Here is a 25,085-nt window from a genome sequence, read left to right on the forward strand (position 1 = left end):
GCGAAAGTGGACTTGCCCAGGTTGATGGTGAGGCCGGCTGTCAGGAGCTTGGAGAACAGACGTCGCAGCTGGAGCAGATGTTCACTCCAGGAGTTGGAGGCTACGACGATATCGTCCAGGTAGGCGTATGTGTTATCCAAGCCCTGGATGACACGGTTGACAGCTCTTTGAAAGGTGGCCGGGGCATTACATAGTCCGAAAGGAAGGCGTTCATATCTGAAAAGTCCAAAAGGAGTGATGAAGGCAGATATCTCTTTAGCGCGCTCCGTTAGACACACTTGATAGTACCCCTTAAGCAAGTCCACTTGGGACAAGTACTGGGCACTACCAATGGCATCAAGGATGTCATCTATCCTTGGCAAGGGGTAAGCATCCTTGACAGTGACAGAGTTCAGTTTTCGATAGTCAGTGCACAACCGCACCTTACCTTGGGGTTTGGGCACCAAGATACAAGGTGAGGCCCAGGGGGACTCACAAGGTGTAGCCAGTCCATGGTCCAAGAGGTACTGCACCTCAGCACGCATGACTTCCTTCTTGCTCGGGCTGATTCGGTAGAAGGGTTGACGAATCGGCCGGGTGTCGGGGAGCAGTTGGATGTCGTGCTGGGTAACATTACACTCTTGGGGATCATCTCTGAACAACTCTTGATGTTCTCTGAAGATCTTGACGAGAGGTGCACTATGATTATCCTGAAAGTATTTGGGAAGATCATTAAGGATTTCGGAATTAGAAAGCGCTGACTCCTTGTCAGTGCTTTCGGGAGGAGAAGCTGGGAAGGTCTCACTGTGGATGTAGGGTTCTGTGAATGTGGAATAGTTAATCAAGACAGTGGGAGGAGTACCATTATATTGCTTCAGGAGGTTGACGTGGCACAGCTGGGTCTTCCGCCGCCTATCTGGAGTCTCTATCACATAATTATTATTATTCCTGCACTCTTTGACGCAGTAGGGTCCTGAAAATCTGTTTTGTAAAGGTGAACCTGGGATAGGGAAATAAGCAAGGACGAAGTCTCCCGGCTTGAATTTTCTTACTTTGCTGGTCTGGTCGTAATGAGTCTTCATTCTCACCTGGGCTTTCAATAGATTATCATGGGCAAAGCGGTGGACTCTCTCTAGAATGTGCTGAAGGTTTTGAAGAAACTGGGGCACATTCTGATGCTCACTGAAGGTGGCATCTCTGAGAGAGTCTTTGAAAGCCTTAAGGGGAGTACGGCACTTACGGCCGTAGAGCATCTCATAAGGAGATACTCCTAGGGACTCATTGGGGAGACTTCTGAAAATACACATTATTAGGTCAATCTGCTTATCCCAATCCTTTGAGGTTTCACTACAAAACTTTTTCAAGAGTGCTTTGATGGTCTGATGACTACGTTCAAGAGAACCCTGTGAAGCAGGATGATAGGGGCTGGACAATACCTGTTTGATGTTGAACTCCTCCAGTGTCCTTTTGAAGAGATCACTGGTGAAGTTGGTGCCACAGTCACTTTGAATCTCCCTGGGAAATCCGTATTGAGTGAAGATCTTCAATAGATGTTTGATAACCGTAGCAGCCGTGATGTTCTTCACTGGAACTGCTATGGGAAATCTGGTGGTAGGACACAGGATGGTTAGGATGTAGGCGTTACCTGAACTGGTCCGAGGTAAAGGACCAACACAGTCTATTATGAGTCTGTGGAAAGGTTCCGCAGGCACCTGTATGGGAATCAGTGGTGCTCTGGGAATGGAGACGTTCGGTTTGCCTGCCATCTGACATGTATGACACTGTTTTACGTACTGTTTGACGTTATTTACCATACCTGGCCAGTAGTAGTCTTGACGAATCCCATGGTAAGTCTTGTTGAAGCCGTAGTGGGAGAATGATCCGTGGGCCAGGTGTAGAATAGTGGGCCGCAGGCTGGTGGGAATCACAAGTTGTTCGGTGTTGGCCCAATCGTCCTCCTCCTTCAGTTTACTGGGTCTATATCTGCGGTAGAGCAAGTCGTTCTCTAGGAAGAACCCAGGAATACTGTCGGGTTGAGTCTCAGCCTGGAAAAACAATGGTGTTAAAGTAAGATCTTCCCTCTGCAACTTACGGAACTCCAACTTGGTCAGATGCGGGGGTAGTTTCTGAGGGTCTTGAGGGACAGCGGTAGCAGTAGAGTCAGCTGGCTTTGGACGTGCGGCTTGTGCACGGGTGGTCACGAGAACCGGAGGAGAAACTTCACTCTCTTGAACCTCTGCTGGAACATACTCAAGAATAGGGTTACTTGGCACAGAGTTACACACCTGGGGTTTGTCCATGACGATCAGGTTGGTTGGTTGCAGGTCTTCTGCCAAGTCGTTGCCTAGGAGAAGTTGCACTCCAGGCATGGGAAAAGGCTTTTCCCTGACGGCGACTTGGACTTCCCCGTTCACGTAGGGACAATCCAGGTGGACTCTGGCGAGAGGGTATGGAGTAGTAGCAGTGAGGTCAGTGATGAAGACCGTTTCCCCGGTGTAGACTATGTTGGGCACAGCCGACTTCAAGATGATCGATTGTAGAGCCGCTGTGTCCCTCAAGATCTTCAATTTGAAACGTCCCTCCGGATTTGAACCGTTGGCAGAGACAGTTCCAGTATACAGGTGGTTACTGAAAAGAGAAAGATCATTAACATCAACACCAACATTCATCACAGGCTTACCGGACTTAGGAGGAGTTGGTTTGGGTCGTTGTTGGTCAGTGGTTCCCTTGTATTGAGACTTACCACACTTGTCTATGGTATGTCCATAGAGTCTACAATATTTGCAGTACAGTTGTGAACCAGCTTGATCGGGGCTCACCTTCTCGTAACTGTACCACGACTTCTTACTGGAGGATGGTTCAGGTGTCAGCCGGTGGATGAGGCTGTAAGTGTCAGCCGACTTAGCACACTTCAGGTAGTCGGTTTCTTCTTTATCTGCTAAGTAGAGGCGGACAGGAGGCGGCACACGTCTCAAGAATTCTTCAACAAGCATCAGGTTGACGAGTTCTGTAAAAGTAGAGACATGTGCTGCTTCCAGCCATTTCATGAAATACCTCCGTTTCGTGTTAGCAAACTCGAGGAAGGTAGTGGTACTTGCCTTCAGGTGGTCACGGAATTTCCTTCTATAACTTTCGGTGGAAAGTAGGTAGGCGTCTAACACTGCTTGTTTCAGAGTGTAGTAGTCATTCTCAGACGCCAAAGTACTGAGTGTGACTGCAGCTCTACCTGTAAGATGGACTCTGAGAAGTGTTGCCCATTGGTCGACAGGCCAACTGAGTTGATTAGCAAGGGTTTCAAAGGTGGTAAAGAACACATCAACTTCTGCTTCTACAAAGGATGGCATTAACTTACTTGCATGTGATATATTAAAACTGACGGGAAGATTTGCAGTAGCTTGCTGGCGTTGAGTGAAGTGTGAAGTTTCCAGGGCGATTTCACGTTGACGACACTCTAGAGCCAGAGTTGCTTGTTGCTTGTCATGTTCGCGTTGTATTTCCAACTCGCGTTGTTTGGTTTCAAGCTGTACTCTTTCACGTTCACGGAGTAATGCGACCTCGCGTTCGTGTTCTTCTCTCCTCAAGGCAGCTTCGCGTTCTTGTTCGTCTCTCCTCAAGGCAGCTTCACGTTCTTGTTCGTCTCTCCTCAAAGCAGCTTCGCGTTCGTGCTCTTCCCTTCGTATGGCAGCTGCTCGTTCTTGTTGTTCGAGGGCTTCCCTTTGCTGCTCACGTTCAATCTTGGCCAGCTCTAGTTTAAGTTTCATCGTTGCCAAGTCAGTTTTATCTGCAATATAGTAAGTTTCATGAGTTTCAGAGTCTATCTTACCTTGCTCTAAATAGTAATCCAGCAACAGGTTGTGTAGGTCATTTTTGTTGGCTTGGTAGGGAACTTCTAGTTGATACTCATGTGCAAGAGTTTGTAGTTCAGTCCTCTTGGCACGACTTAAAGTCCCTATTTCACCTGCTGGATTTGCACGGAAAGTTTGGAGACGAAACATGGTGAAATTAGCAAATAAAGGTACACGAATGTTCAATAATGAAATGTCAGAAACAGGACAACGTGGCAACTGGCACCTATCCTGTGTGATCTTTAACAATTAACGTTAAGTGAAAGATATTAAATGATTAAATTAAATCAAGGGCGCAGGAAATCTTGTACCCGGTACTCATGTAAGAGAATAAGGGCAAGAAAATCCTACTAACAAATGAAACAAAGTTTCGAAAACAAATGAAACAGTTAAATGCTTCAAAAGTAAAATTGGTAGTCCAAGGATGTAGGCATACCTTGCCAAGTCTCTATAGGACATAAAGCAAGTTTTTCCTACTGAATTTAATATGATACTTACAGAATTAGCGAACTTTTGTGCTCTGAAAAAATAAGCTAATTCCCTACCGTTGTATGTATCATCATCTCTGACTGACGTGTAGGGGTGCGAGGTGTCAACTGGTGACGAGAACTGCTGCTGAGGTCCCAATTCAGCAACTAAAGTTCGAGCTAGAGGAACTATGGCCCTCTTTGTCCTCCTACAGTCAGATTGCAGAAGATTGGGTACTCTTGACCCGGGGCAGACCACAGTACCAGGGTACCAATATGATGATCTGTCAGAATGAGAAATATTCAAGGGACATAGATGGTAAATACGAGTAATAACATGGAGGGAGAGATGACCAATTAAGAGTATGACTGCGGCCTACAGTCACCACGTAATCCAAAGTTGTCTCACCTTCACTATATGTTACTCTCGTAATGCACAATACACCGCACCTTATAAAAAATGAAATTGAATGAAAAATAGTAAAGCTACGTTAACAGAGTTAAATACGCTTACCATAAATTACCACTTGGCACCAGTACCTGAGTGAGGCTCCTAGGACAGGCCCCCATATAACTTGTGACGGTAACGCGTTGGTGTTCGGCTGTTTAAGGCTAGGGGTATGGCCTCGTCACATAGTTATAAAAAAAATAGAAAAACTGGAACTTCGTCTGTGGTAAGGTAAGGAGAAGACACACAAAACACAAGTAAAACTTTAACAATGAAATTTTAATTACGTTAAATAAATCAAAACATGAAAATAATGCACAAACAAATATGTATAATAAAATCAATCAATCAAAATAATAAGAATACTTAAATGACACAATGAAAAGTTACGTTAAGGCAAAATAACAAGAAGTGCAATACAACAGTAAGTGGGAGGTGCTGGAATATTGGCTTAAAGCCACCACCTCTCTCAGTACACTCTAGAGTCTAGCTGGGAGGAGTGCTGGCTACGAAAGCACGGAACATTCTGAAGACTGATGTTGGGGCGACCCCAGACATCGGGTAGTATTGGGGGGCGAGTGCAGGTGCAGCCAGACCGGCGACCAATCAGCGGAGCCGTAGCGATCAACGGGTAGTTTGGTGATTTGGGTCCGAACAGGTGGCGGGCTGCATACGTTTCTGCTCACCCTTGCAAGCCTTGCTGGTGTTGTTGTCGTTGTTGGACATTTCTTCCATAGTCTTTTTATATAATTGTGAAGACGTAATTTTGGAGGGAAGAGCAGGCTCAATCTCTTGAAGGAGATTATCGTCACAATATATATATATATATATATTATTAAATATGACCGAAAAAGTAAGATTAATAATTCTAACACGAATTTTCTCAATGTTTCTTACATTTTTCTTCACTGTTGATGGTAACTGAAAAATCAATTCTCCAAAATTCATTCTTATTTCCAGTCTGACGCGACACTTGAGCACGTTTCGTAAAACTTATTACATTTTCAAAGACTTTAGTTTACACACACACAACTAAAACTGAATAGAGCTTAAACATCTTCGATTTTTTATACCTGCATTTGGGTGAGGTGATATTTTACAGCAGTTTTGGATGAGGTGAAAACAAACTTTCTACACAAGACAGAACACGAAACAATGGGTATAATATTTTGTAAGTTAAAGGGAAGAATGGAAGTAACTGCAAAGGACCTATTGGCCCATATTTCTTGATGTTTCTATATTGGTGCGGAGTCTTGAAGTGGGTAGAATATAGTTGTGCATTAATTGGCTGTTGATTGCTGGTGTCGACTTCTTAATGTGTAGTGCCTCGCAGATATCTAGCCGCCTGCTATCGCTGTATCTATCGATGATTTCCGTGTTTTTTGTTAAGACTTCTCTGGTGATGGTCTGGTTGTGGGAAGAGATTATATGTTCCTTAATGGAGCCCTGTTGCTTATGCATCGTTAATCGCCTGGAAAGAGATGTTGTTGTCTTGCCTATATACTGAATTCTTTGAGGCTTACAGTCCCCAAGTGGGCATTTGAAGACATAGACGACATTGGTCTCTTTTAAAGCGTTCTGCTTTGTGTCTGGAGAGTTTCTCATGAGTAGGTTGGCCGTTTTCTTGGTTTTATAGTAGATCGTCAATTGTATCTTCTGATTTTTGTCTGTAGGGATAACGTTTCTATTAACAATATCTTTCAGGACCCTTTCCTCCGTTTTATGAGCTGTGGAAAAGAAGTTCCTGTAAATTAGTCTAATAGGGGGTACAGGTGTTGTGTTAGTTGTCTCTTCAGAGGTTGCTTGGCGTTTCACTTTCCTTCTTATGATGTCTTCAACGAAACCATTGGAGAAGCCGTTGTTGACTAGGACCTGCCTTACCCTACAGAGTTCTTCATCGACTTGCTTCCATCCTGAGCTGTGGCTGAGAGCACGGTCGACATAAGCGTTAACAACACTCCTCTTGTACCTGTCTGGGCAGTCACTGTTGGCATTGAGGCACATTCCTATGTTTGTTTCCTTAGTGTAGACTGCAGTGTTGAAACCTCCGCTCCTTTCCATGACTGTTACATCTAGAAAGGGCAGCTTCCCATCCTTCTCCATCTCGTAAGTGAAACGCAACACAGAATTCCGCTCGAATGCCTCCTTCAACTCCTGCAGATGTCTGACATCAGGTACCTGTGTAAAAATGTCGTCAACATACCTGCAGTATATGGCCGGTTTCAAGTTCATGTCGTCATTTCACATTGTCGGGGCCCAATTATATCGCCAATATTTCTTAAAGCAGGGCATTTGGGTTCACCCAGACTGGCCTGTGTTTCATGTGTGAAAGTTAGATGGGACTATCCCAGAGCGTCTAGTTCCTACTTGAGCAGACAGATATTCGCTTCTATTGAGATCGACAGACTTTTATAGATTTAGTCACCCCTGTTTACCTCTTCCCGTTTCTCTTCTTCCCTCTATCATCTCCCTTTGCCTATCTTCTCCCCTCTCCCCTCTCCCCAACCTCCCCTCCCCCCTCTCCCCCACCAGTTCATCTCCCGTCTCTCTCCCCGCCTTTCTTCTATAACATCAATTATCCATATCACCACTGATCACAGTCGCTTCATCAACAAATAAACATAATTTATATATTTGCCACAACTGGTGAATGGTGCATTAGTCAGGTTTCCGCGACCTGTACACAGTAGCAAGACTTGACAACACGTTAATAATAACACGCGAGAAGTAGCTATCATTTATTATCCGGCAGCATCATAATATAATATACATCAGGGGAGTCTACCCACTCTACAGTCTGAATGAACATTTATTTTTTAGGCAAAACAAATATTTACAAGGATCAAACATATGTACAAAAATCAAAGGAGTATCAACTTCATTAATGGATTTATATTTACATAACATATATGTGTCGTTTGGGAAATGTAAATAACCCAACAACACAAATATGTGTTGTTGGGTTGATTGTGTGGGGACACACTCACGCGTGATGAGTGTGTCTCTCACACGAGTGTGTGTGTGTCTCCATGCACTCATTACTCGGGACTGTTTGGAGACACTGTTTCAGATGAATGTCAGTTTTATTAAGTAGAAGCGAGTAGATTGATACATTAATACACACACCTTGTACACACAGGGGGTGGTGACGGTACACACAGGGAGTGGTGCAGGTACACACAGGGGTGGTGACGGTACACACAGGGAGTGGTGCAGGTACACACAGGGGGTGGTGACGGTACACACAGGGAGTGGTGCAGGTACACACAGGGGTGGTGACGGTACACACAGGGAGTGGTGCAGGTACACACAGGGGTGGTGACGGTACACACAGGGAGTGGTGCAGGTACACACAGGGGGTGGTGACGGTACACACAGGGAGTGGTGCAGGTACACACAGGGGGTGGTGACGGTACACACAGGGAGTGGTGCAGGTACACACAGGGGTGGTGACGGTACACACAGGGAGTGGTGCAGGTACACACAGGGGTGGTGACGGTACACACAGGGAGTGGTGCAGGTACACACAGGGGGTGGTGACGGTACACACAGGGAGTGGTGCAGGTACACACAGGGGGTGGTGACGGTACACACAGGGAGTGGTGCAGGTACACACAGGGGTGGTGACGGTACACACAGGGAGTGGTGCAGGTACACACAGGGGTGGTGACGGTACACACAGGGAGTGGTGCAGGTACACACAGGGAGTGGTGCAGGTACACACAGGGAGTGGTGCAGGTACACACAGGGAGGAGGAGGAGGAGGAGGGGGTAACAGAGGAACACCTCAGAACACATCAACATCACACAAACAATGAAGATCATGACAGCTGATGGACACCTGAGGTCTGGTGGCCTCCGACGCAGACGAAGCATCAACTAATGCCTCCTGACGCGGCGCCGGGAGCCTCTCCCTGTTGAGACTGACGCAGGAGGTGCTGGAGGTGACAGTGGAGGGGTTGTGGAGGGAGCCGAGGCCCCGCGGGCTGGTGGAGGGACTCCCGAAGTGACGGTGGAGGGAAGCTTGATCTGTGAAGAGGAGGGCCGGGAGCTTGACCGTGTTCTTAGCGCTGTTGTACCGTACCACAGCTGACGACCCGCTCCGAGACACGCTGCTGGATAAGGGTACACGGTACACACCGGCCTCCTGTTGACTACCTGTTGTGGTCTACCTGTTTATTGTCTACCTGTTGCAGTGTACCTGTTGTAATGTACCTGTTGTGATGTGCCTATTGTAGTGTACCTATTGTGATGTACCTGTTGTAGTGTACCTGTTGTGATGTACCTGTTGTGATGTGCCTATTGTAGTGTACCTATTGTGATGTACCTGTTGTAGTGTACCTGTTGTGATGCACCTATTATAGTGTACCTGTTGTAGTGAACCTGTTGTAGTGTACCTGTTGCCAGTGCTATGAACGAGAAGATAATACCAGTTCATGCCTGCACTAAACTGGTATTATTTTAACGTTTCATTACTCAGCCTCGCTATGTATAGAGTCATTAAAAAAAAGTCGCAGGTCCCCGCCCACTTATAGTGCTAGTAGATGTCATTATTGTTATGTGTAACATTAATGGGGTTTCTGTATGTTAACAATAATAATAATACTAATAATAATAAAATAATAATAGTAATAATAATAATAATATTAATATTAATAATAACAGAGTACTGCTTACAATTTTTTATTAGAATTATATAAATATTTATATTAATAAACTGTACTTTATTTGTAGCATCAGACACTGGGTTTATATACGTCCTTGTAAAGTCCATGTAAAGTTGTGGGGTTCTTTTTCGCCTCATAAACAATTAATCCAACTTCGAATCCCGGGCAGGGCAAATGGTTGGTCGCATTTTCCTAGCACCTAATGCATCTGTTCACCTAGCAGTAAGCCAGTACGCAGGAGTTCGTCAGCTTGTTGTAGGGGATACATCCTGGGCGGGGGGGGGGGAGGGTGACATGGATAATGAACAGAAACTCGCAGCTTCGTAATAACGAACAGTTCTGAACACGTAAATAAGTTATAGATTTCTAGCGTATTTTTCTTACGGTATCTGAAATAAGTACATGTTGAAACAAGTAAAGAGCATTACGTTACTTGTAACAAGAGAAGATATTTTCTCGCTCTCCTGCCTATATAAAATTGTTTTGTTTTTCGTCCTGGTTTTACTGTGAACCATTGGTATATGCCTTTACTTCCTGACTCTGTAGTCTAGCTTTACTGGTTGACTTTTACTTATTGAATTTACTGTCTGAATTTATCTTCTGATTGTTTATCCAAGATTTCTGCCTGACTTTACATATTGGCACTAATGCCTGGCTTTACTGAACGCCGATAAAAGAATAAAGGGAAGCCCCATCCACCCACCTGGAGTGGAAGGCGCTGTTGACGTTGAAGTAGGTGGGCGCGGGGTTGGCCCTCCAGCAGACGTCCTTCAGCCCCTGCTTCACTCTGAGGTTGAAGCAGCCGTAGAGCACGGGGTTCATCACCGAGTTCACCAGAGCTATCGTCTCCGCCAGCACGATCACCGGCTCTGGGATGTTGTACCTGAGGGAGAGAGGTAGACACAGGTGGCTCGGGGGAGGGAGAGAGGTAGACACAGATGCCTCGGTGAGGGAGAGAGGTAGACACAGGTGACTCGGGGAGGGAGACAGGTAGACACAGGTCTACCTGTGTAGGTAGCTCAAGAGAGCTACCTACCCACCTCCCCATCCCATATATTCCACTCCAACTTCTCAATTTCCAACTTCATTACCTATCCATAAACATACCAACCCAAGCAACCCACCTAACCTATGCACAGAAATCATCGGTATTACATAGATTTAATGTTTGTTAATACGTCTTATTTTTTAGCAGATTGATCGATCTCGTGTAAAATGCAAGTTAGTAGATGAGAGGAGCTCATACTCACTGGTAGTCGGACCAGATCCTGATGTTGTGGACGACGAAGTATGGCGTCCAGCAGGCGACGAAGGTGAGGATGATTGAGAGGGTCATCTTGACGGTCTTAATCTTGGCTCTGGAGATGGACTGGGAGCTGAGGGTCGTCTTGCGAAGAACTGTGTAGCCGTCTGTAAGACCACCAGAGAACAAGCTTTGAGAGGGACCACGGTGAGGAGGGACATGAAGCCTGAAGACCTTATCTAGAGTCACTAGTTGGGTTCCTACTGGACCTCCTTGTCATGTTACTTGAGGACGTTTTGATCATTGTAAAGTCTAATAGTGGTATTTACTGTTGACTTGACTCTTACATGACTGGTTAGATCTCTGCTTGATCTTTGGATTTATTTGTTACGTCATATTTAAACTGCCTTTCCGATTCTCTCTTGACTCTAGCGTATTTTTTCTTGATCCTCCAAATGAGTTCCTGTTTCCCCCAGTCCTACGGTGTCCATGTGTGTCTGCGTGTCTGCCTCTTTGTGTCTGAATGTTTACACCTTTCTGATTGTTTGTTTGTCTGTCTGTCTATATGCCGGTTCTCTCTCTCTCTCTCTCTCTCTCTCTCTCTCTCTCTCTCTCTCTCTCTCTCTCTCTCTCTCTCTCTCTCTCTCTCTCTCTCTCTCTCTCTCTCTCTCTCTCTCTCTCTCTCTCTCTCTCTCTCTCTCTCTCTCTCTCTCTCTCTCTCTCTCTCTCTCTTTCGAATTAATAATAGAAATCACTTAAAGTCTAAAAAAAAAACACGGAAATTAATGTCATAAGAAATTCCCGCCTCAATTCTCCTTGGGAAGAGGATGAACGCATTCAGCAGCCTTCTCTTGGGTAGAGAATACGAGCATTCAACAGTCCACTCTTCACAATAGTCGTCCACTCCGCTAGTCTTTTCAATTGTTCAATATTTCGCTCTTGCGAATGAGTGGGAAAGCCAATCTATTTTTACTTCTGCTTCAGAATTCAGATCCCTACAGTTTTGGCAGACGTATTCAATTGATAACAACCCGTCATCAGACCAACCCCATTCCATCCAGCGGTCAACCCCAAAGACGCATTCATAAATTTTAACATGCTGTTCATTCATTATATGAATTTTCGCAAATATAAATTAATATTGTTATACTAGCAGTACCCGGCCATGCGCTGCTGTGGCTCATGCGTTGCTGAGCCACAGCAATTTTCTCTGTATCCCAGTCCTCCCCACCATTTCTCCCTCACCCGTCTCCTCGGCCTCCCAACCACTCCCCACTCCACCATCCCCTCTTCCTTCCCACCATGTCCCACTCCCCTGTCCCTTTGTCCTCCCCACCATTCTCCATTCCCCCATCCCTCGTCCCCACCGTCCCAAACTCCCCCGTCCCCTCGTCCTTCCCGCCCCCATTACCCCCTCCCTTGTCCCCTCGTCCTCCCTACCATCTCTCACTTCCGTCCCCTCGTCCTCCCCACCATTCCCCACTCCCTCGTCCGATGCCTTCCCAAATGGTCTAATGTTCCCATCAGAAAACTGGGAACATCAAGTGATCTGATGTTCCCATCACTGAAATATAAGAAAAACAGTTAAAAATTTAAATGAAAATATGAAAAAATAAAAAAATAAACTATACTCACAAAATGAACGGTCTGGTAAACAACACAGCTCAATTCCAACGCAATTCACACAAAGTAATTAAGTCAAAATGAAAATAAATCAAAATCTAAGAAAATTCAATTTATCAATGCAATCAGAAACATTGAAAAGGAATTGTAACATATTTAGTATAGCATGTGTGTTGCTCTTACATGCAACAGATGGCGCTGTTTTTTTAAGAAAAGCATAGTTTTACCTGTCACAGGTGTGGCAATCTATACTTATACTTACGAAATGAAAGGTATGGTAAACAACACAGCTCAATTCCAACACAATGTCACACAAAATATATCAATATGAATAAAATAAATCGACATCTATGAAAATAAAATTTATCAATGCAATCGGAAACATTGAAATGGAATTCGTGACATATGTAGTAAAGCGTGCATGTTGCTATTACGTCCAACAGATGGCGCTGTTTTAATAATAGCATCTTTTTTTTCCTGTCACAGGTGAGGCATATATATAGTCGATATATAAAAAGACGCGCATATTCGAATGCAACGTTGTGTCAAAATTTCAAAGCAATGGATGAAGAGCTTTCGGAGATTAGCGGTTATGCACAAACGAATATTTCCATTTTTATATATATATATATAGATATTAACATACTGTGTATATTTAGGCATTGGTTAAGTTAGGTGTTTAGGTTCTGTTGCCGATTATTTGTATTCAACTCGTCCTCGCACTAGGCTGTTGAAAGCAGCATCCTCCCCAGACTCTTTCGTCAATTTTAACATACTGTATATTACAAATTGGTTTGTTCTCATGTATAAATTAATATTATTATACATAAAAATTCTATGTATAGTTAGGCGTAGATTAGGTTAGGTTATGTTGGGGATTATATGTATTTGAAATACGAGGGTGAAGCATTTATAGAATTGTGGTAACGAACAGAGGACGTGAGCGAAGGACTTGTTCCGGAAGTGTTCGGACGTCATCAGTTGTGAATTATGTGTAAACTGTTTTCCATTCATAAACAGGGGGTTTGGTGGGAGCATGGAATGGACTTTAAATTTTGTTTATGATGATGGGCTGCATAAACAAGGGGGGGGGGGCTTAGCAAAGGGATTAATGAGCATGAGGCCTGTGTTGACGAGGACGGGCTGCACAATTGATCTTTAAACATTTCTCGAACACTGCTTCAGTACCTTTGAATCGCACCCCACTAAATTCTTCAGCCCGTCCTCAACAACAAAGGCCAAATGCTAGTTAATCCAACCTCCAAACCTCCTGTTTATGATTGAAAACTGGGTTTACACACACACGAAACACAACAGATGACGTTCGAACACTGCTTCACTGACGACCTCTGTTCGAATCGTAACTCAGTGAATGGTTCTCCCACAGCCCGTCCTCCAAACAAAGACCCAAAGTCAATTCCATGCACCCGTCAACCCACCTGTTTATGAATGAAAAACGGTTTATATACAACCCGTCCTCGACTCAAGTCCATTACATCCAGCGGTCGACTCCACACACGCATTCATAAACTTTTACATGCTGTTCATTCAAAACATAATTTTTTTCAAATATAAATTGATATTGTAATATATTAGCATATTGTGCATATATAGGCATGGGTTAGGTTAGATGTTTAGGTTCTGTTGGCGATTATTTGTATTTGTAGTACGTGGGTGAAGCATTTACAGCGTTGTGGTTCGAACAAAATTCGTCATCGAAGCACTTGTTCCGGAAGTGTTCGGACGTCATCAATTGTGAGTTGTGTGTAAACCGTTTTCATTCATAAAGAGGGGGGGGGGGTGTTTGGCGGGTGCATGGAATGGACTTTGGCCTTTATTTAGAGGACGGGCTGCACCATGCGTGTTCGAAGTAGGTTTTTTTTCGCACTGAGAACACCCTGCCTGTTCTTCGAACAAACACGTATATGCGTCTCGAACCCTTTCTGCCACATTACCCCGACTGACACATCCTCTGATCAAATTACCTTTTGCATGCATAACTCCCGCCGTTATTGGCGTCTTCATATTGGCTCAATGAAGACCTGTCCTTGGTGGGGGTTGTGGGGAGGGGGATGAGGGAGGGGGATGAGGGAGGGAAGGGGTAAGGTGGAGGTGAGCTATGGCTAACTTGAACGTCTGTTCAGCCCACATTTGATCCAGGATTGGTTATCCGTTCCTTTGACAACTCAACCATGACGTGCAATTACCTCTGTGAGTGCACCGCCTCCCTCTCTATCGCTCCTCTGATTCCTCTTAATATCTCTTCTTGTTTCTCTATATTTCTCTTGCCTCTCTTTCTCTCTTCTCTCTCTCTCTCTCTCTAACTCTCATCTCTCCCTTTCTCTTCTTTCCTCTCTTACTTTCTCTCCTGTTTAGCTCTGTCGTCCTTCAGCATCAGTCTTGCCGTTAATCCCTCTAGCACTACACATCAAGAAGTCGACACCAGCAATCAACAGCCAATTAATGCACAACTATATTCTACCCACTTCAAGACTCCGCTCCAATATAGAAGCATCAAGAAATATGGGCCAATAAAATAGGCCTTCTGCAGTTACCTACCTTTAATACCCATTGTTTCGTGTTCTGTCTTGTGTAAAAAGTTTATTTTCACCTCATGCAAAAATATTGTAACATGTCACCTCACCCAAATGTAGGTATAAAAAACTCGAAGATGTTTAAGCTCTATTCAGTTAAAGTTGTGTGTATGTGTGTAAACTAAAGTCTTTGAAAATGTAATAAGTTTTACGAAACGCGCTCAAGTGTCGCGTCAGACTAGAAATAAAAATGAATTTTGGAGAATTGATTTTTGAATTACTATCAACAGTGAAAACAGTGGAAACATCAACAGTGGTTGAGGGCTCCCCAGCCCTCAACCACTGTGGGCCCACGCTCCCCAGGAGGCTCCCCAGCCCTCAACCACTGTGGGCCCACGCTCCCCAGGAGGCTCCCCAGCTCTCAACCACTGTGGGCCCACGCTCCCCCAGGAGGCTCCCCAGCCCTCAACCACTGTGGGCCCACGCTCCCCAGGAGGCTCCCCAGCCCTCAACCACTGTGGGCCCACGCTCCCCCAGGAGGCTCCCCAGCCCTCAACCACTGTGGGCCCACGCTCCCCCAGGAGGCTCCCCAGCCCTCAACCACTGTGGGCCCACGCTTCCCCAGGAGGCTCCCCAGCCCTCAACCACTGTGGGCCCACGCTCCCCCAGGAGGCTCCCCAGCCCTCAACCACTGTGGGCCCACGCTCCCCCAGGAGGCTCCCCAGCCCTCAACCACTGTGGGCCCACGCTCCCCAGGAGGCTCCCCAGCCCTCAACCACTGTGGGCCCACGCTCCCCAGGAGGCTCCCCAGCCCTCAACCACTGTGGGCCCACGTTCCCCCAGGAGGCTCCCCAGCCCTCAACCACTGTGGGCCCACGCTCCCCAGGAGGCTCCCCAGCCCTCAACCACTGTGGGCCCACGCTTCCCCAGGAGGCTCCCCAGCCCTCAACCACTGTGGGCCCACGCTCCCCAGGAGGCTCCCCAGCCCTCAACCACTGTGGGCCCACGTTCCCCCAGGAGGCTCCCCAGCCCTCAACCACTGTGGGCCCACGCTCCCCAGGAGGCTCCCCAGCCCTCAACCACTGTGGGCCCACGCTCCCCAGGAGGCTCCCCAGCCCTCAACCACTGTGGGCCCACGTTCCCCCAGGAGGCTCCCCAGCCCTCAACCACTGTGGGCCCACGCTCCCCAGGAGGCTCCCCAGCCCTCAACCACTGTGGGCCCACGTTCCCCCAGGAGGCTCCCCAGCCCTCAACCAGCGCCTCGTCACCACAATGGAGGTATGCAGATGTAGGAAGACTAAACATCACCAGAAAATAAGGAGACGACGTCGTTTTGGTCCGTCCAGGACCATTATCACAATGGTCTTGATGATGGTCCAGGACGGACCGAAACATCGTTGTCTCCTCATCTTCTGGTGTGTGGTTTAATCTTCATATATTCAGCCACGTTATTGAGAAATCGTCTGCATGTAGATGTAATATTAACACAATATCTCCACGTGGTGGTTCCTCCGTCGGTAGCCGAGTATCTTTGGTATAAGGTAAACAGTGCAGATGACAGTTTCCTCTGACCTGAGACACACGTGAATGTATAATGCAACACAGGTTTACTGGAAGGAAGGCAATTCTGAGGATAAAACGTTAAGCCAGTATGACAATATAGCACATGAAAGGAATATAAGAAGAGGATAGGAGCTGGGATATGGGAAGAGTGGGTGAAAGGATCGAACGCCGACCTGCAAGAAGCAAGGTCGTTGCTGTACCGAGCGGTCCAAGTGACTGGGATGGTTTACTTGAAATCTCACTTCTCAAATACACTTATTTCACGTCAGCACAGCCAAAAACAAACACATTATTTATAGCACTGAATCAAAGGTAGTTTCTCCTTATCAAAGTGAATACAATGAGACGATGATCGTCGCCTCCTCTCTGAACATGGGCAGCCTTACCACTGACAAGGTAATCTTTAACTCCTCAACGTCGTGTTTATCAGGTCTCTCTGTTGCAATATGTAACATGAGAGAGGCACCCAGCGTGGAGAAGTTTAGTTGAGACTTCGTGCAATTGTTGACTTTTAGCACGCGTTCTCTGAACTCTGTTGACGTCAATCACAGCGTTTATCATCCTCGGTGAGGATATCAGTGTTCGCGATGATCTTGATGACATTGTATAAACCTGACAGTCGCTTAGGTGAAGCTAATTTATAATATTTGATTCAATGAACTTTTGAAAAATCAGAATAAAGAGAGCGAGAGATTTGCTTTCAGGCCGTGAAGATCAGCTAGCTAGTCACGCTGGTCCTCCAACTTAGGACCACAAAGAGTAATGTGGTCTTCTAAAGTCACGATTTCAGCCACACGAGTTTAGTCTTTTTTTCTCACATTCCGATAATGGGATTATATCTTCAGGACCGTCCTTCGACGGTGCTCCGTCCCCTGCGTCGTCCTCGGTGTTAACTGTCTCTTGAGGTCACGGACTGTCGTATTGACCAGTTTCCTTTAGATTTTCTGTCCAAGAAATTCTAATCTCCCGGTATGAATGATGAATTAGGAGCAGGAGCACCTCAGCCGCCGTCCTCTCGTGCGATATTACTACGATGTAATCTTCAATGTCTGGACCTTATACGAGCCTTCACTCACGAACTGAATAATCTGGACAGAGCGTTGACGTGACTGGCTGTCAGCTGGAAGCATGAGCACCAGGTGAGCTCCCCTCCGCACATGAGAGACAGCCAGGATACAACCCGCCTCTCTCTAATTGGCTGGTGTTTCTATGCCTGAAATACGTGATCAGTCACAGAGGGCCTCTTGCTTCCTATTGGCTGTAAGAGGTGACGTGATGTGAAGACTTCAAGAAGTCAGAGGAACAGTCTTTTGTTTAGACATTCAAATTACAAATTTTTACCTAAATAGAACTGATTTTTAATGAACAAAATAATAATGCCTTAAATCAAATTAAACAGAGAGAGAGAGAGAGAGAGAGAGAGAGAGAGAGAGAGAGAGAGAGAGAGAGAGAGAGAGAGAGAGAGAGCGAGAGAGATAGAGATAGAGATAGAGATAGAGAGAGAGAGAGAGAGAGAGAGAGAGAGAGAGAGAGAGAGAGAGAGAGAGAGAGAGAGAGAGAGAGAGAGAGAGAGAGAGAGAGAGAGAGAGAGATAGAGAGAGAGAGAGAGAGAGAGAGAGAGAGAGAGAGAGAGAGAGAGAGAGAGAGAGAGAGAGAGAGAGAGAGAGAGAGAGAGAGAGAGAGAGAGAGAGAGAGAGAGAGAGATACCATGGGACAGTATACCATGGGACAGTATACCATGGGACAGTATACCTTGAGACAGTATACCATGGGACAATATAACTTGAGACAGTATACCATGGGACAGTATAACTTGAGACAGTATACCATGGGGTAGTATACCATGGAACAGTATACCTTGAGACAGTATACCATTGGACAATACACCAAGGAACAGCATACCTTGAGACAGTATACCATGGGACAATACACCATGGAACAGCATACCTTGAGACAGTATACCATGGGATAGTATACCTTGAGACAGTATACCTTGATACAGTATACCTTGAGACAGTATACTATGGGACAGTATACCTTGGGACAGTATACCTTGGGACATTATACCAAGGACAGTATACCTTGAGATAGTATACCATGGGGCAGTATACCTTGAGACAGTATACCATGGGACAGTATACCTTGAGACAGTATACCTTGAGACATTATACCACGGGACAGTATACCATGGGGCAGTATACCTTGAGACAGTATACCATGGGACAGTATACCTTGAGACAGTATACCATGGGGCAGTAAACCTTGAGACAGTACACCATGGGACAGTATAACTTGAGACAGTATACCACGGGACAGTATACCTTGAGACAGTACACCATGGGACAGTATACCTTGAGACAGTATATCATGGGACAGTATACCTTGAGACAGTATACCTTGGGACATTATACCACGGGACAGTATACCTTGAGACATTATACCATGGGACAGTATACCTTGAGACAGTATACCATGGGACAGTATACCTTGAGACAGTATACCATGGGACAGTATACCTTGAGACAGTATACCTTGAGACAGTATACCTTGAGACAGTATACCTTGGGACATTATACCATGGGACAGTATACCTTGAGACAGTATACCTTGGGACAGTATACCTTGAGACAGTATACCAAGGGACAGTATACCTTGAGACAGTATACCATGGGACAGTATCAACCCGTCCTTTTAAAAATAACGTCACTTTTGGCTCGTATGCGCGCTATGGCCAAAAGTGGACGTAATTTGAAATGAAATCGGCTCACAAAAGTAACGTACTGTCCCGTTTTCTGTTTGAGTCGTCCGGCTTACTCGGACAGGTTAGGAGAGGAAACTTTCAATTCACGTTTTTCATAACGTTTTGAAACTTTATGAGAATTTCCTGCCCACCTAACCTACCAGAGGACCCTTAACTTACTGTTGTTGAAAAAAATCCCAAATTTATTTACATTTTTTCATTTTCAAATTACGTCCACTTTCGGCCATACTGGTAAACGGCCACAAGCGACGATATTTTTAAGAGGACAGGTTGTTGATACAGTATACCATGGGACAGTATACCATGGGACAGTATACCATGGATCAGTATACCATGGGACAGTATACCATGGATCAGTATACCATGGGACAGTATACTTTGAGACAGTATACTTTGAGACAGTATACCATGGGACAGTATACTTTGAGACAGTATACCATGGGACAGTATACCATAGGACAGTATACTTTGATATAGTATACCATGGGACAGCATACCAAGGGACACATATCAGAGGGAAGATTAGACAAACATTTCCTCATATCAGAAACGTTGGGAAGTTACCCGTAAGTGTGTCACTGATCTGAGAGAGGAGGAGGCAGAGCACTGGATTCCCTATTGGTGTAGCCAAGCGGTGTAATGAAGGGTGCCACATAAGCCCAAGGGCACGAGGAAACTACACCAACAACAGAGCAGAGATAAGAACCAGATAACCAGAGAAACAAGGATGTGAGTGTCAGAGTGAGAGTAGAAATAGAGAGACACTTTGCGAGCCTCATAAAAGACAGACCATGGCTCCATCGAAGTTACTGACCCATTTGACGCAACTATGTGCTGTATTTTGTACTGAAATGTGTAAAAAAATATACCTATTTCAAAATTTTGCATTTTATACAAGGACTAAAAGAGCATGAACATCAGCAGGAAATCTTGTTTCAACCACGAGAGGAGAGTCTGTGACATCCAACCATCCCTTTTCATGTAGATAACGAGTTTACTTTGGTTTACTATAAATCCTGGGATCAGTAGCAAAGGGAACTCTGAACCACATGATGCGTTTAGGAAATAAACCGTTATGCCTGCAGCCTCGCCCATGGAGGCATTATGTTCATAAAAGCCTCCTGCCTCGGCCCTTAAACTTTTTAAACTCTAAATCATATGATGCTGTTTGATCCTTGGAGAGAGAGAGAGAGAGAGAGAGAGAGAGAGAGAGAGAGAGAGAGAGAGAGAGAGAGAGAGAGAGAGAGAGAGAGAGAGAGAGAGAGAGAGAGAGAGAGAGAGAGAGAGAGAGAGAGAGAGAGAGAGAGAGAGAGAGAGAGAGAGGATGTTGTGAAGGTTTGTTTTGATTTTATTGTATTGTTTGTATTGTCTTGATTGTATTGACTTGTCTGGGCTGTATTGTGTTGCCATCACTGTATTGTGTGAACTTGTGTTTTCGTAATTGTATTGTGTTGCTTGTGTAGTATTGACTATGAAAAGGATATCGTTGCAAGACCCAATATAATCGATCACTGATCGTGTAAACTGTGATGTCACGCCCCCACCACACACTCACATGACCTGCAGGCTTCACAAGACCTATCTAGATGCAAACTCGAGTACCTTTGATGCCTCGACATCCGGCTCCACTAACCCCCCCCCCAGCTGGGCCGGACTTAGCTTAGTTTGTATATATAAATTGTGTTAGTGAGTGCATGTTGCTTCGCTAGAGATCTACCGTGCTGTTATCCCTGAACATGTGCATGTCACTATACGCAGGCAGGATACGTAAGAGATAAAAGCTCTTAACATGATATTTAATCATTAATTTGATGTATTATGGATATAATATATAGAGGATGAGATAAATTTAATTTATTAATTTTCATGTGGATTACGGGGAGAATGTTATACCTCAGTGACGTGGCGGTGATTGTAAACTACTCAGTGTCATATATCAGGAGGTTAATGTTTGGGTTTACAAGGGTTTACACTTGAAAGACCTTAGACGAGGCGAAGCACTTCATTATTGAAGGAACTCTTAAGTGCCCGACCTTTTAAGCCGTGAGGTTTGTCTGTCTGTGCAACCCGTTCTCTTGAATAGCACACCGTATTTTGACGTATAATTTCCCCTCAAGGCCAAAAGCTGATGTTCTGAAAATGGCAGCGGCTAGCGGAAGTGACGTGATGTTCCGTTTTCTGTTCGCTGGTCCTCAAGTGGGTTGGGTTCGGGCACTTTAATAGAAGAGTGTAGTCGCGTCGGGTCCCACTCTGGAGGACGGGCTGCTCTGTGACCTGGGGCCATAGTCACCAAGCAGTTACGCAAGCACTTACGAACCTGTACATTTTTTTGTCAATCTTTGGCGGCTTTGTTTGCAATTATTATACAGTCAATGAGCCCCGAAGCACCAGGAGGCTGTTTATAACAGCCTTTCCAATCACTAGTTGATTGGGAAGTTTTCATGCTTGTAAACTGTTTAATATTGTAACCAAAGCCGTCCAAGACTGAGGAAAGATGTACACGTTCGTAAGTACTCGCATAACTGTTTCGTGAATCTGGCCCCTGGCTACTTCTCGTCTCTCTCATGATGGCAGCCAGAGTCACGTGTGTTGTGAGGCGGGTGACCTTCTCTATATACATGTTCCCGTGACGGTGAGGCAGGTGTGGGCTCCATCACCAGGTGTGCTCTCACACCTGTACACCGCTACATAAGACTCGTTGAGATAGTCATATTACTTAACTTCGTTAAGCTAAGATAGTTCGCCAACACACATAATCAACTCTTTTATAAGATACACCAGTGTTCAACGATTATTCTAGATATTCTAGGTTCACTCTGGATGTTCAAGATTCTCTCTGATTGTTCAAGATTTACTCTGGTTGTTCAAGATTCACTCTGGTTGTTCAAGATTCACTCTGGTTGTTCAAGATTCACTCTGGTTGTTCAAGATTCACTCTGGTTGTTCAAGATTCACTCTGGTTGTTCAAGATTCACTCTGGTTGTTCAAGATTTACTCTGGATGTTCAAGATTCACTCTGGTTGTTCAAGATTTACTCTGGATGTTCAAGACTCAGGATGTTCAAGATTCCCAACTGCATAATGAAGATTTACTCTTAATGTTCACAGTTCCACGAAGAGGTCTAAGGTTTAGTTTGGTTGTTCAAGATTCACTCGAGATGTGCAAGATTCACTCTGACTGTCTCTCGCACTCGCCAGTAATCGGCCATAATATTATGTATCTGAAAAAGAGTAGTTAACCATCCAGTCTGAATGAGGTGTGCTAGAGCGATATATATATATATATATATATATATATATATATATATATATATATATATATATATATATATATATATATATAAGGCGTTTTTATTGGCCTGATACTAATATATCGTATTGGTTATACATCTAACGTCCACGTTCCGTTTGATGCATGACTAATTTTGTATATTATATTTTATGACAACTGCAAAGTTGTCATAAATCAGGCGTTTAACCATGTAAAATGAACTTTGTTAAGAGACGCTTGACGGGTTAGGTTTTGTGTTAGTGAAATACGGATTGTGTTGTCCGTAGAGTTAGCGCGTTGAGTGTGTAACCTCATGTATTAAGGACAAGAGTTCAGTTTAATTCGTTAATGTTAACGTAGAGAGTGGAGGAGGAGAGAGGGAGGGAAGTCAGAGATACACTTGTTCCCACAGTCACAACACACACCTGTCACCGATCCTCCAGCGACACCTGTATCCTGCGTCTTTCTGCAAACCTTACGCCTTCTTTGTCTCTCTCTTGAATACCCACCACTTCTGAAACACCAGCCACACCTGTCCAAACACCAGCCACACCTGTCCAAACACCAGCCACACCTGTCCAAACACCAGCCACACCTGTCCAAACGCCAGCCACACCTATCCAAACACCAGCCACACCTGTCCAAACGCCAGCCACACCTATCCAAACATCAGCCACAGGCCTCAACTGTACGAATACCAGCCACACCTGCACGAACACAACTGTTCGAGCACTCACCTGTCACCTGTACGAAGACACTTGTTCGAGCACTCACCTGCCACCTGCAGACGCTGCTCGCTGCTCTGCCGGAAGACGACGCGGACGATGGAGGCGTAGCAGAAGGTGATGACGAGGGAGGGCAGGAGGAGGATGTAGAAGGTGAGCCAGGTGAACATGGCCTTCCTCTGCCACTCCTGCGTGTAGCCCCGGCTCCTGCAGGCGTACACCGGAGCCCCGTCAGGGTGGTAGCCCTCCTGCACCTGCGGCCACACCCTCGTCAGTCCTCACCTGCTGGGGGTACACGCACGCACACTCACACGCACATACACACACACGCGCGCACGCACACACACACACATACACACACACGCGCGCACGCACACACACGTAGAGTCCATACCTAGTTAAACACAAGACGAAGTTAGAGAAGATTCAGAGGTATGCCACCAGACTGGTTCCGGAACTGAGAGGAATGAGTTACGAGGAGCAGGCTAAGGGAGCTGAACCTCACTACCCATGGAAAACAGAAGAGTAAGGGGAGACATGATAACCACCTACAAAATTCTCAGGGTACTTGACAGGGTGGACAAAGACAAACTCTTTAGCGTGGGTGGAACACGAACAAGGGGACACAGATGGAAACTTAGTACCCAGATGAGCCACAGAGACGTTAGAAAGATTTTTTTTAGTGTCAGGGTAGTTAACAAATGGAATGCATTAAGTAGTGTTGTGGTGGAGGCTGACTCCATACACAGTTTCAAATATAAATATGATAGAGCCCAATAGGCTCAGGAATCTGTACACCAGTTGATTGACAGGCGGGACCAAAGAGCCGGAGCTCAACCCCCGCAAACACAATTAGGTGAGTTCACACACACGCGTACCTGTTTGAGTACCTGATTGAAGAAGGGTTATTGAACTCTAGGAGGGATACCGAAAACAAAAGGTTTTCGGTATCCCTTTTTCGGAAAACAAAAGGAAAGACGGCCCAAGACATGATGGACTACATCACGCAGAAGTGCAAGGACGCAGCAAACAAGTTTGTCCCAGTCCAAAAGGAAAACAGTGAAATGAAGATGAGAAACCCATGGTTTAATCAGAGATGTAGGCTAGCTAAGCTGCAAAGTAAAAGGGCATGGAGAAACTATAGGAATAACAGGACACTTGAGAGCAGAGAAAGATACCAGAGTGCCAGGAATGAATATGTCAGGATGAGAAGAGAGGCAGAAGGGCAATACGAAAATGACATGGCAAGCAAGGCAAAGACTCAACCTAAATTGCTGCACAGCCACATCAGGAGAAAAACAACAGTAAAGGAACAGGTTATGAAATTAAGGATAGGGGCAGAAGGATTCACTTCAAACGACGAGGAAGTGTGTGAGGAACTGAATAAGAAATTCCAGGAGATCTTCACCTTAGAGCAAGAAGAAATTCCAGAGATAAGAGAGGGAATAGTTAACCAGGAACCACTGGAAGAGTTCGAGATTACCAGTGGGGAAGTAAGGAAGAGTTTACTAGAGTTGGATGTGACAAAGGCTATAGGCCCAGATGGAATCTCCCCTTGGATACTAAAGGAAGGAGCAGAAGAACTGTGCCTGCCACTCTCCATAGTGTATAAAAAATCACTGGCAACAGGGGAACTGCCAGAAGTTTGGAAAGCAGCTAACGTAGTCCCGATATACAAGAAAGGGGATAGACAGGAGGCACTGAACTACAGGCCAGTGTCCCTAACCTGCATACCATGCAAGCTGATGGAGAAGATTGTGCGAAGAAAGCTAGTGGAACATCTGGAGCGAAAGAACTTTGTAACACAGCATCAACATGGGTTCAGGGATGGCAGGTCCTGCCTCAGAGGGTTACTTGAATTCTACGACCAGGCAACAAAAATCAGGCATGAAAGAGAAGGGTGGGCAGACTGCATATTTTTGGATTGTCAGAAAGCCTTTGATACAGTGCCACACAAGAGG

The 25,085-nt window shown here is 45.3% G+C and overlaps 1 protein-coding gene across 1 annotated transcript; it reads right to left on the minus strand.

Annotated features, from left to right (window-relative positions):
* Nucleotides 1-7,464: 7,464 nt before the first annotated feature.
* Nucleotides 7,465-23,370, minus strand: LOC123763884 (mesotocin receptor). The gene is made up of 4 exons (XM_069329671.1): nt 23,174-23,370; nt 10,656-10,815; nt 10,109-10,288; nt 7,465-8,853 (listed from the first exon to the last, which is right to left on the minus strand). The coding sequence occupies exons 1-4, from the start codon at nt 23,292-23,294 to the stop codon at nt 8,526-8,528; spliced, it is 789 nt and encodes a 262-aa protein (XP_069185772.1). The 5' UTR covers nt 23,295-23,370; the 3' UTR covers nt 7,465-8,525.
* Nucleotides 23,371-25,085: the final 1,715 nt, after the last annotated feature.

Source organism: Procambarus clarkii, chromosome 23, assembly GCF_040958095.1.
Source record: "Procambarus clarkii isolate CNS0578487 chromosome 23, FALCON_Pclarkii_2.0, whole genome shotgun sequence".
Taxonomy (NCBI): domain Eukaryota; kingdom Metazoa; phylum Arthropoda; class Malacostraca; order Decapoda; family Cambaridae; genus Procambarus; species Procambarus clarkii.

Coding starts and splice junctions, on each gene's coding strand:
- LOC123763884 (XM_069329671.1), bottom strand. CDS start 23,294: ATGTTCACCTGGCTCACCTTCTACATCCTCCTCCTGCCCTCCCTCGTC. Junction 10,816..23,173: donor GCAGCGTCTGCAGGTGGCAG/GTGAGTGCTCGA, acceptor GTGGTCTTACAG/ACGGCTACACAGTTCTTCGC. Junction 8,854..10,108: donor AACAGCGCCTTCCACTCCAG/GTGGGTGGATGG, acceptor ACCCTTATCCAG/CAGCGTGTCTCGGAGCGGGT.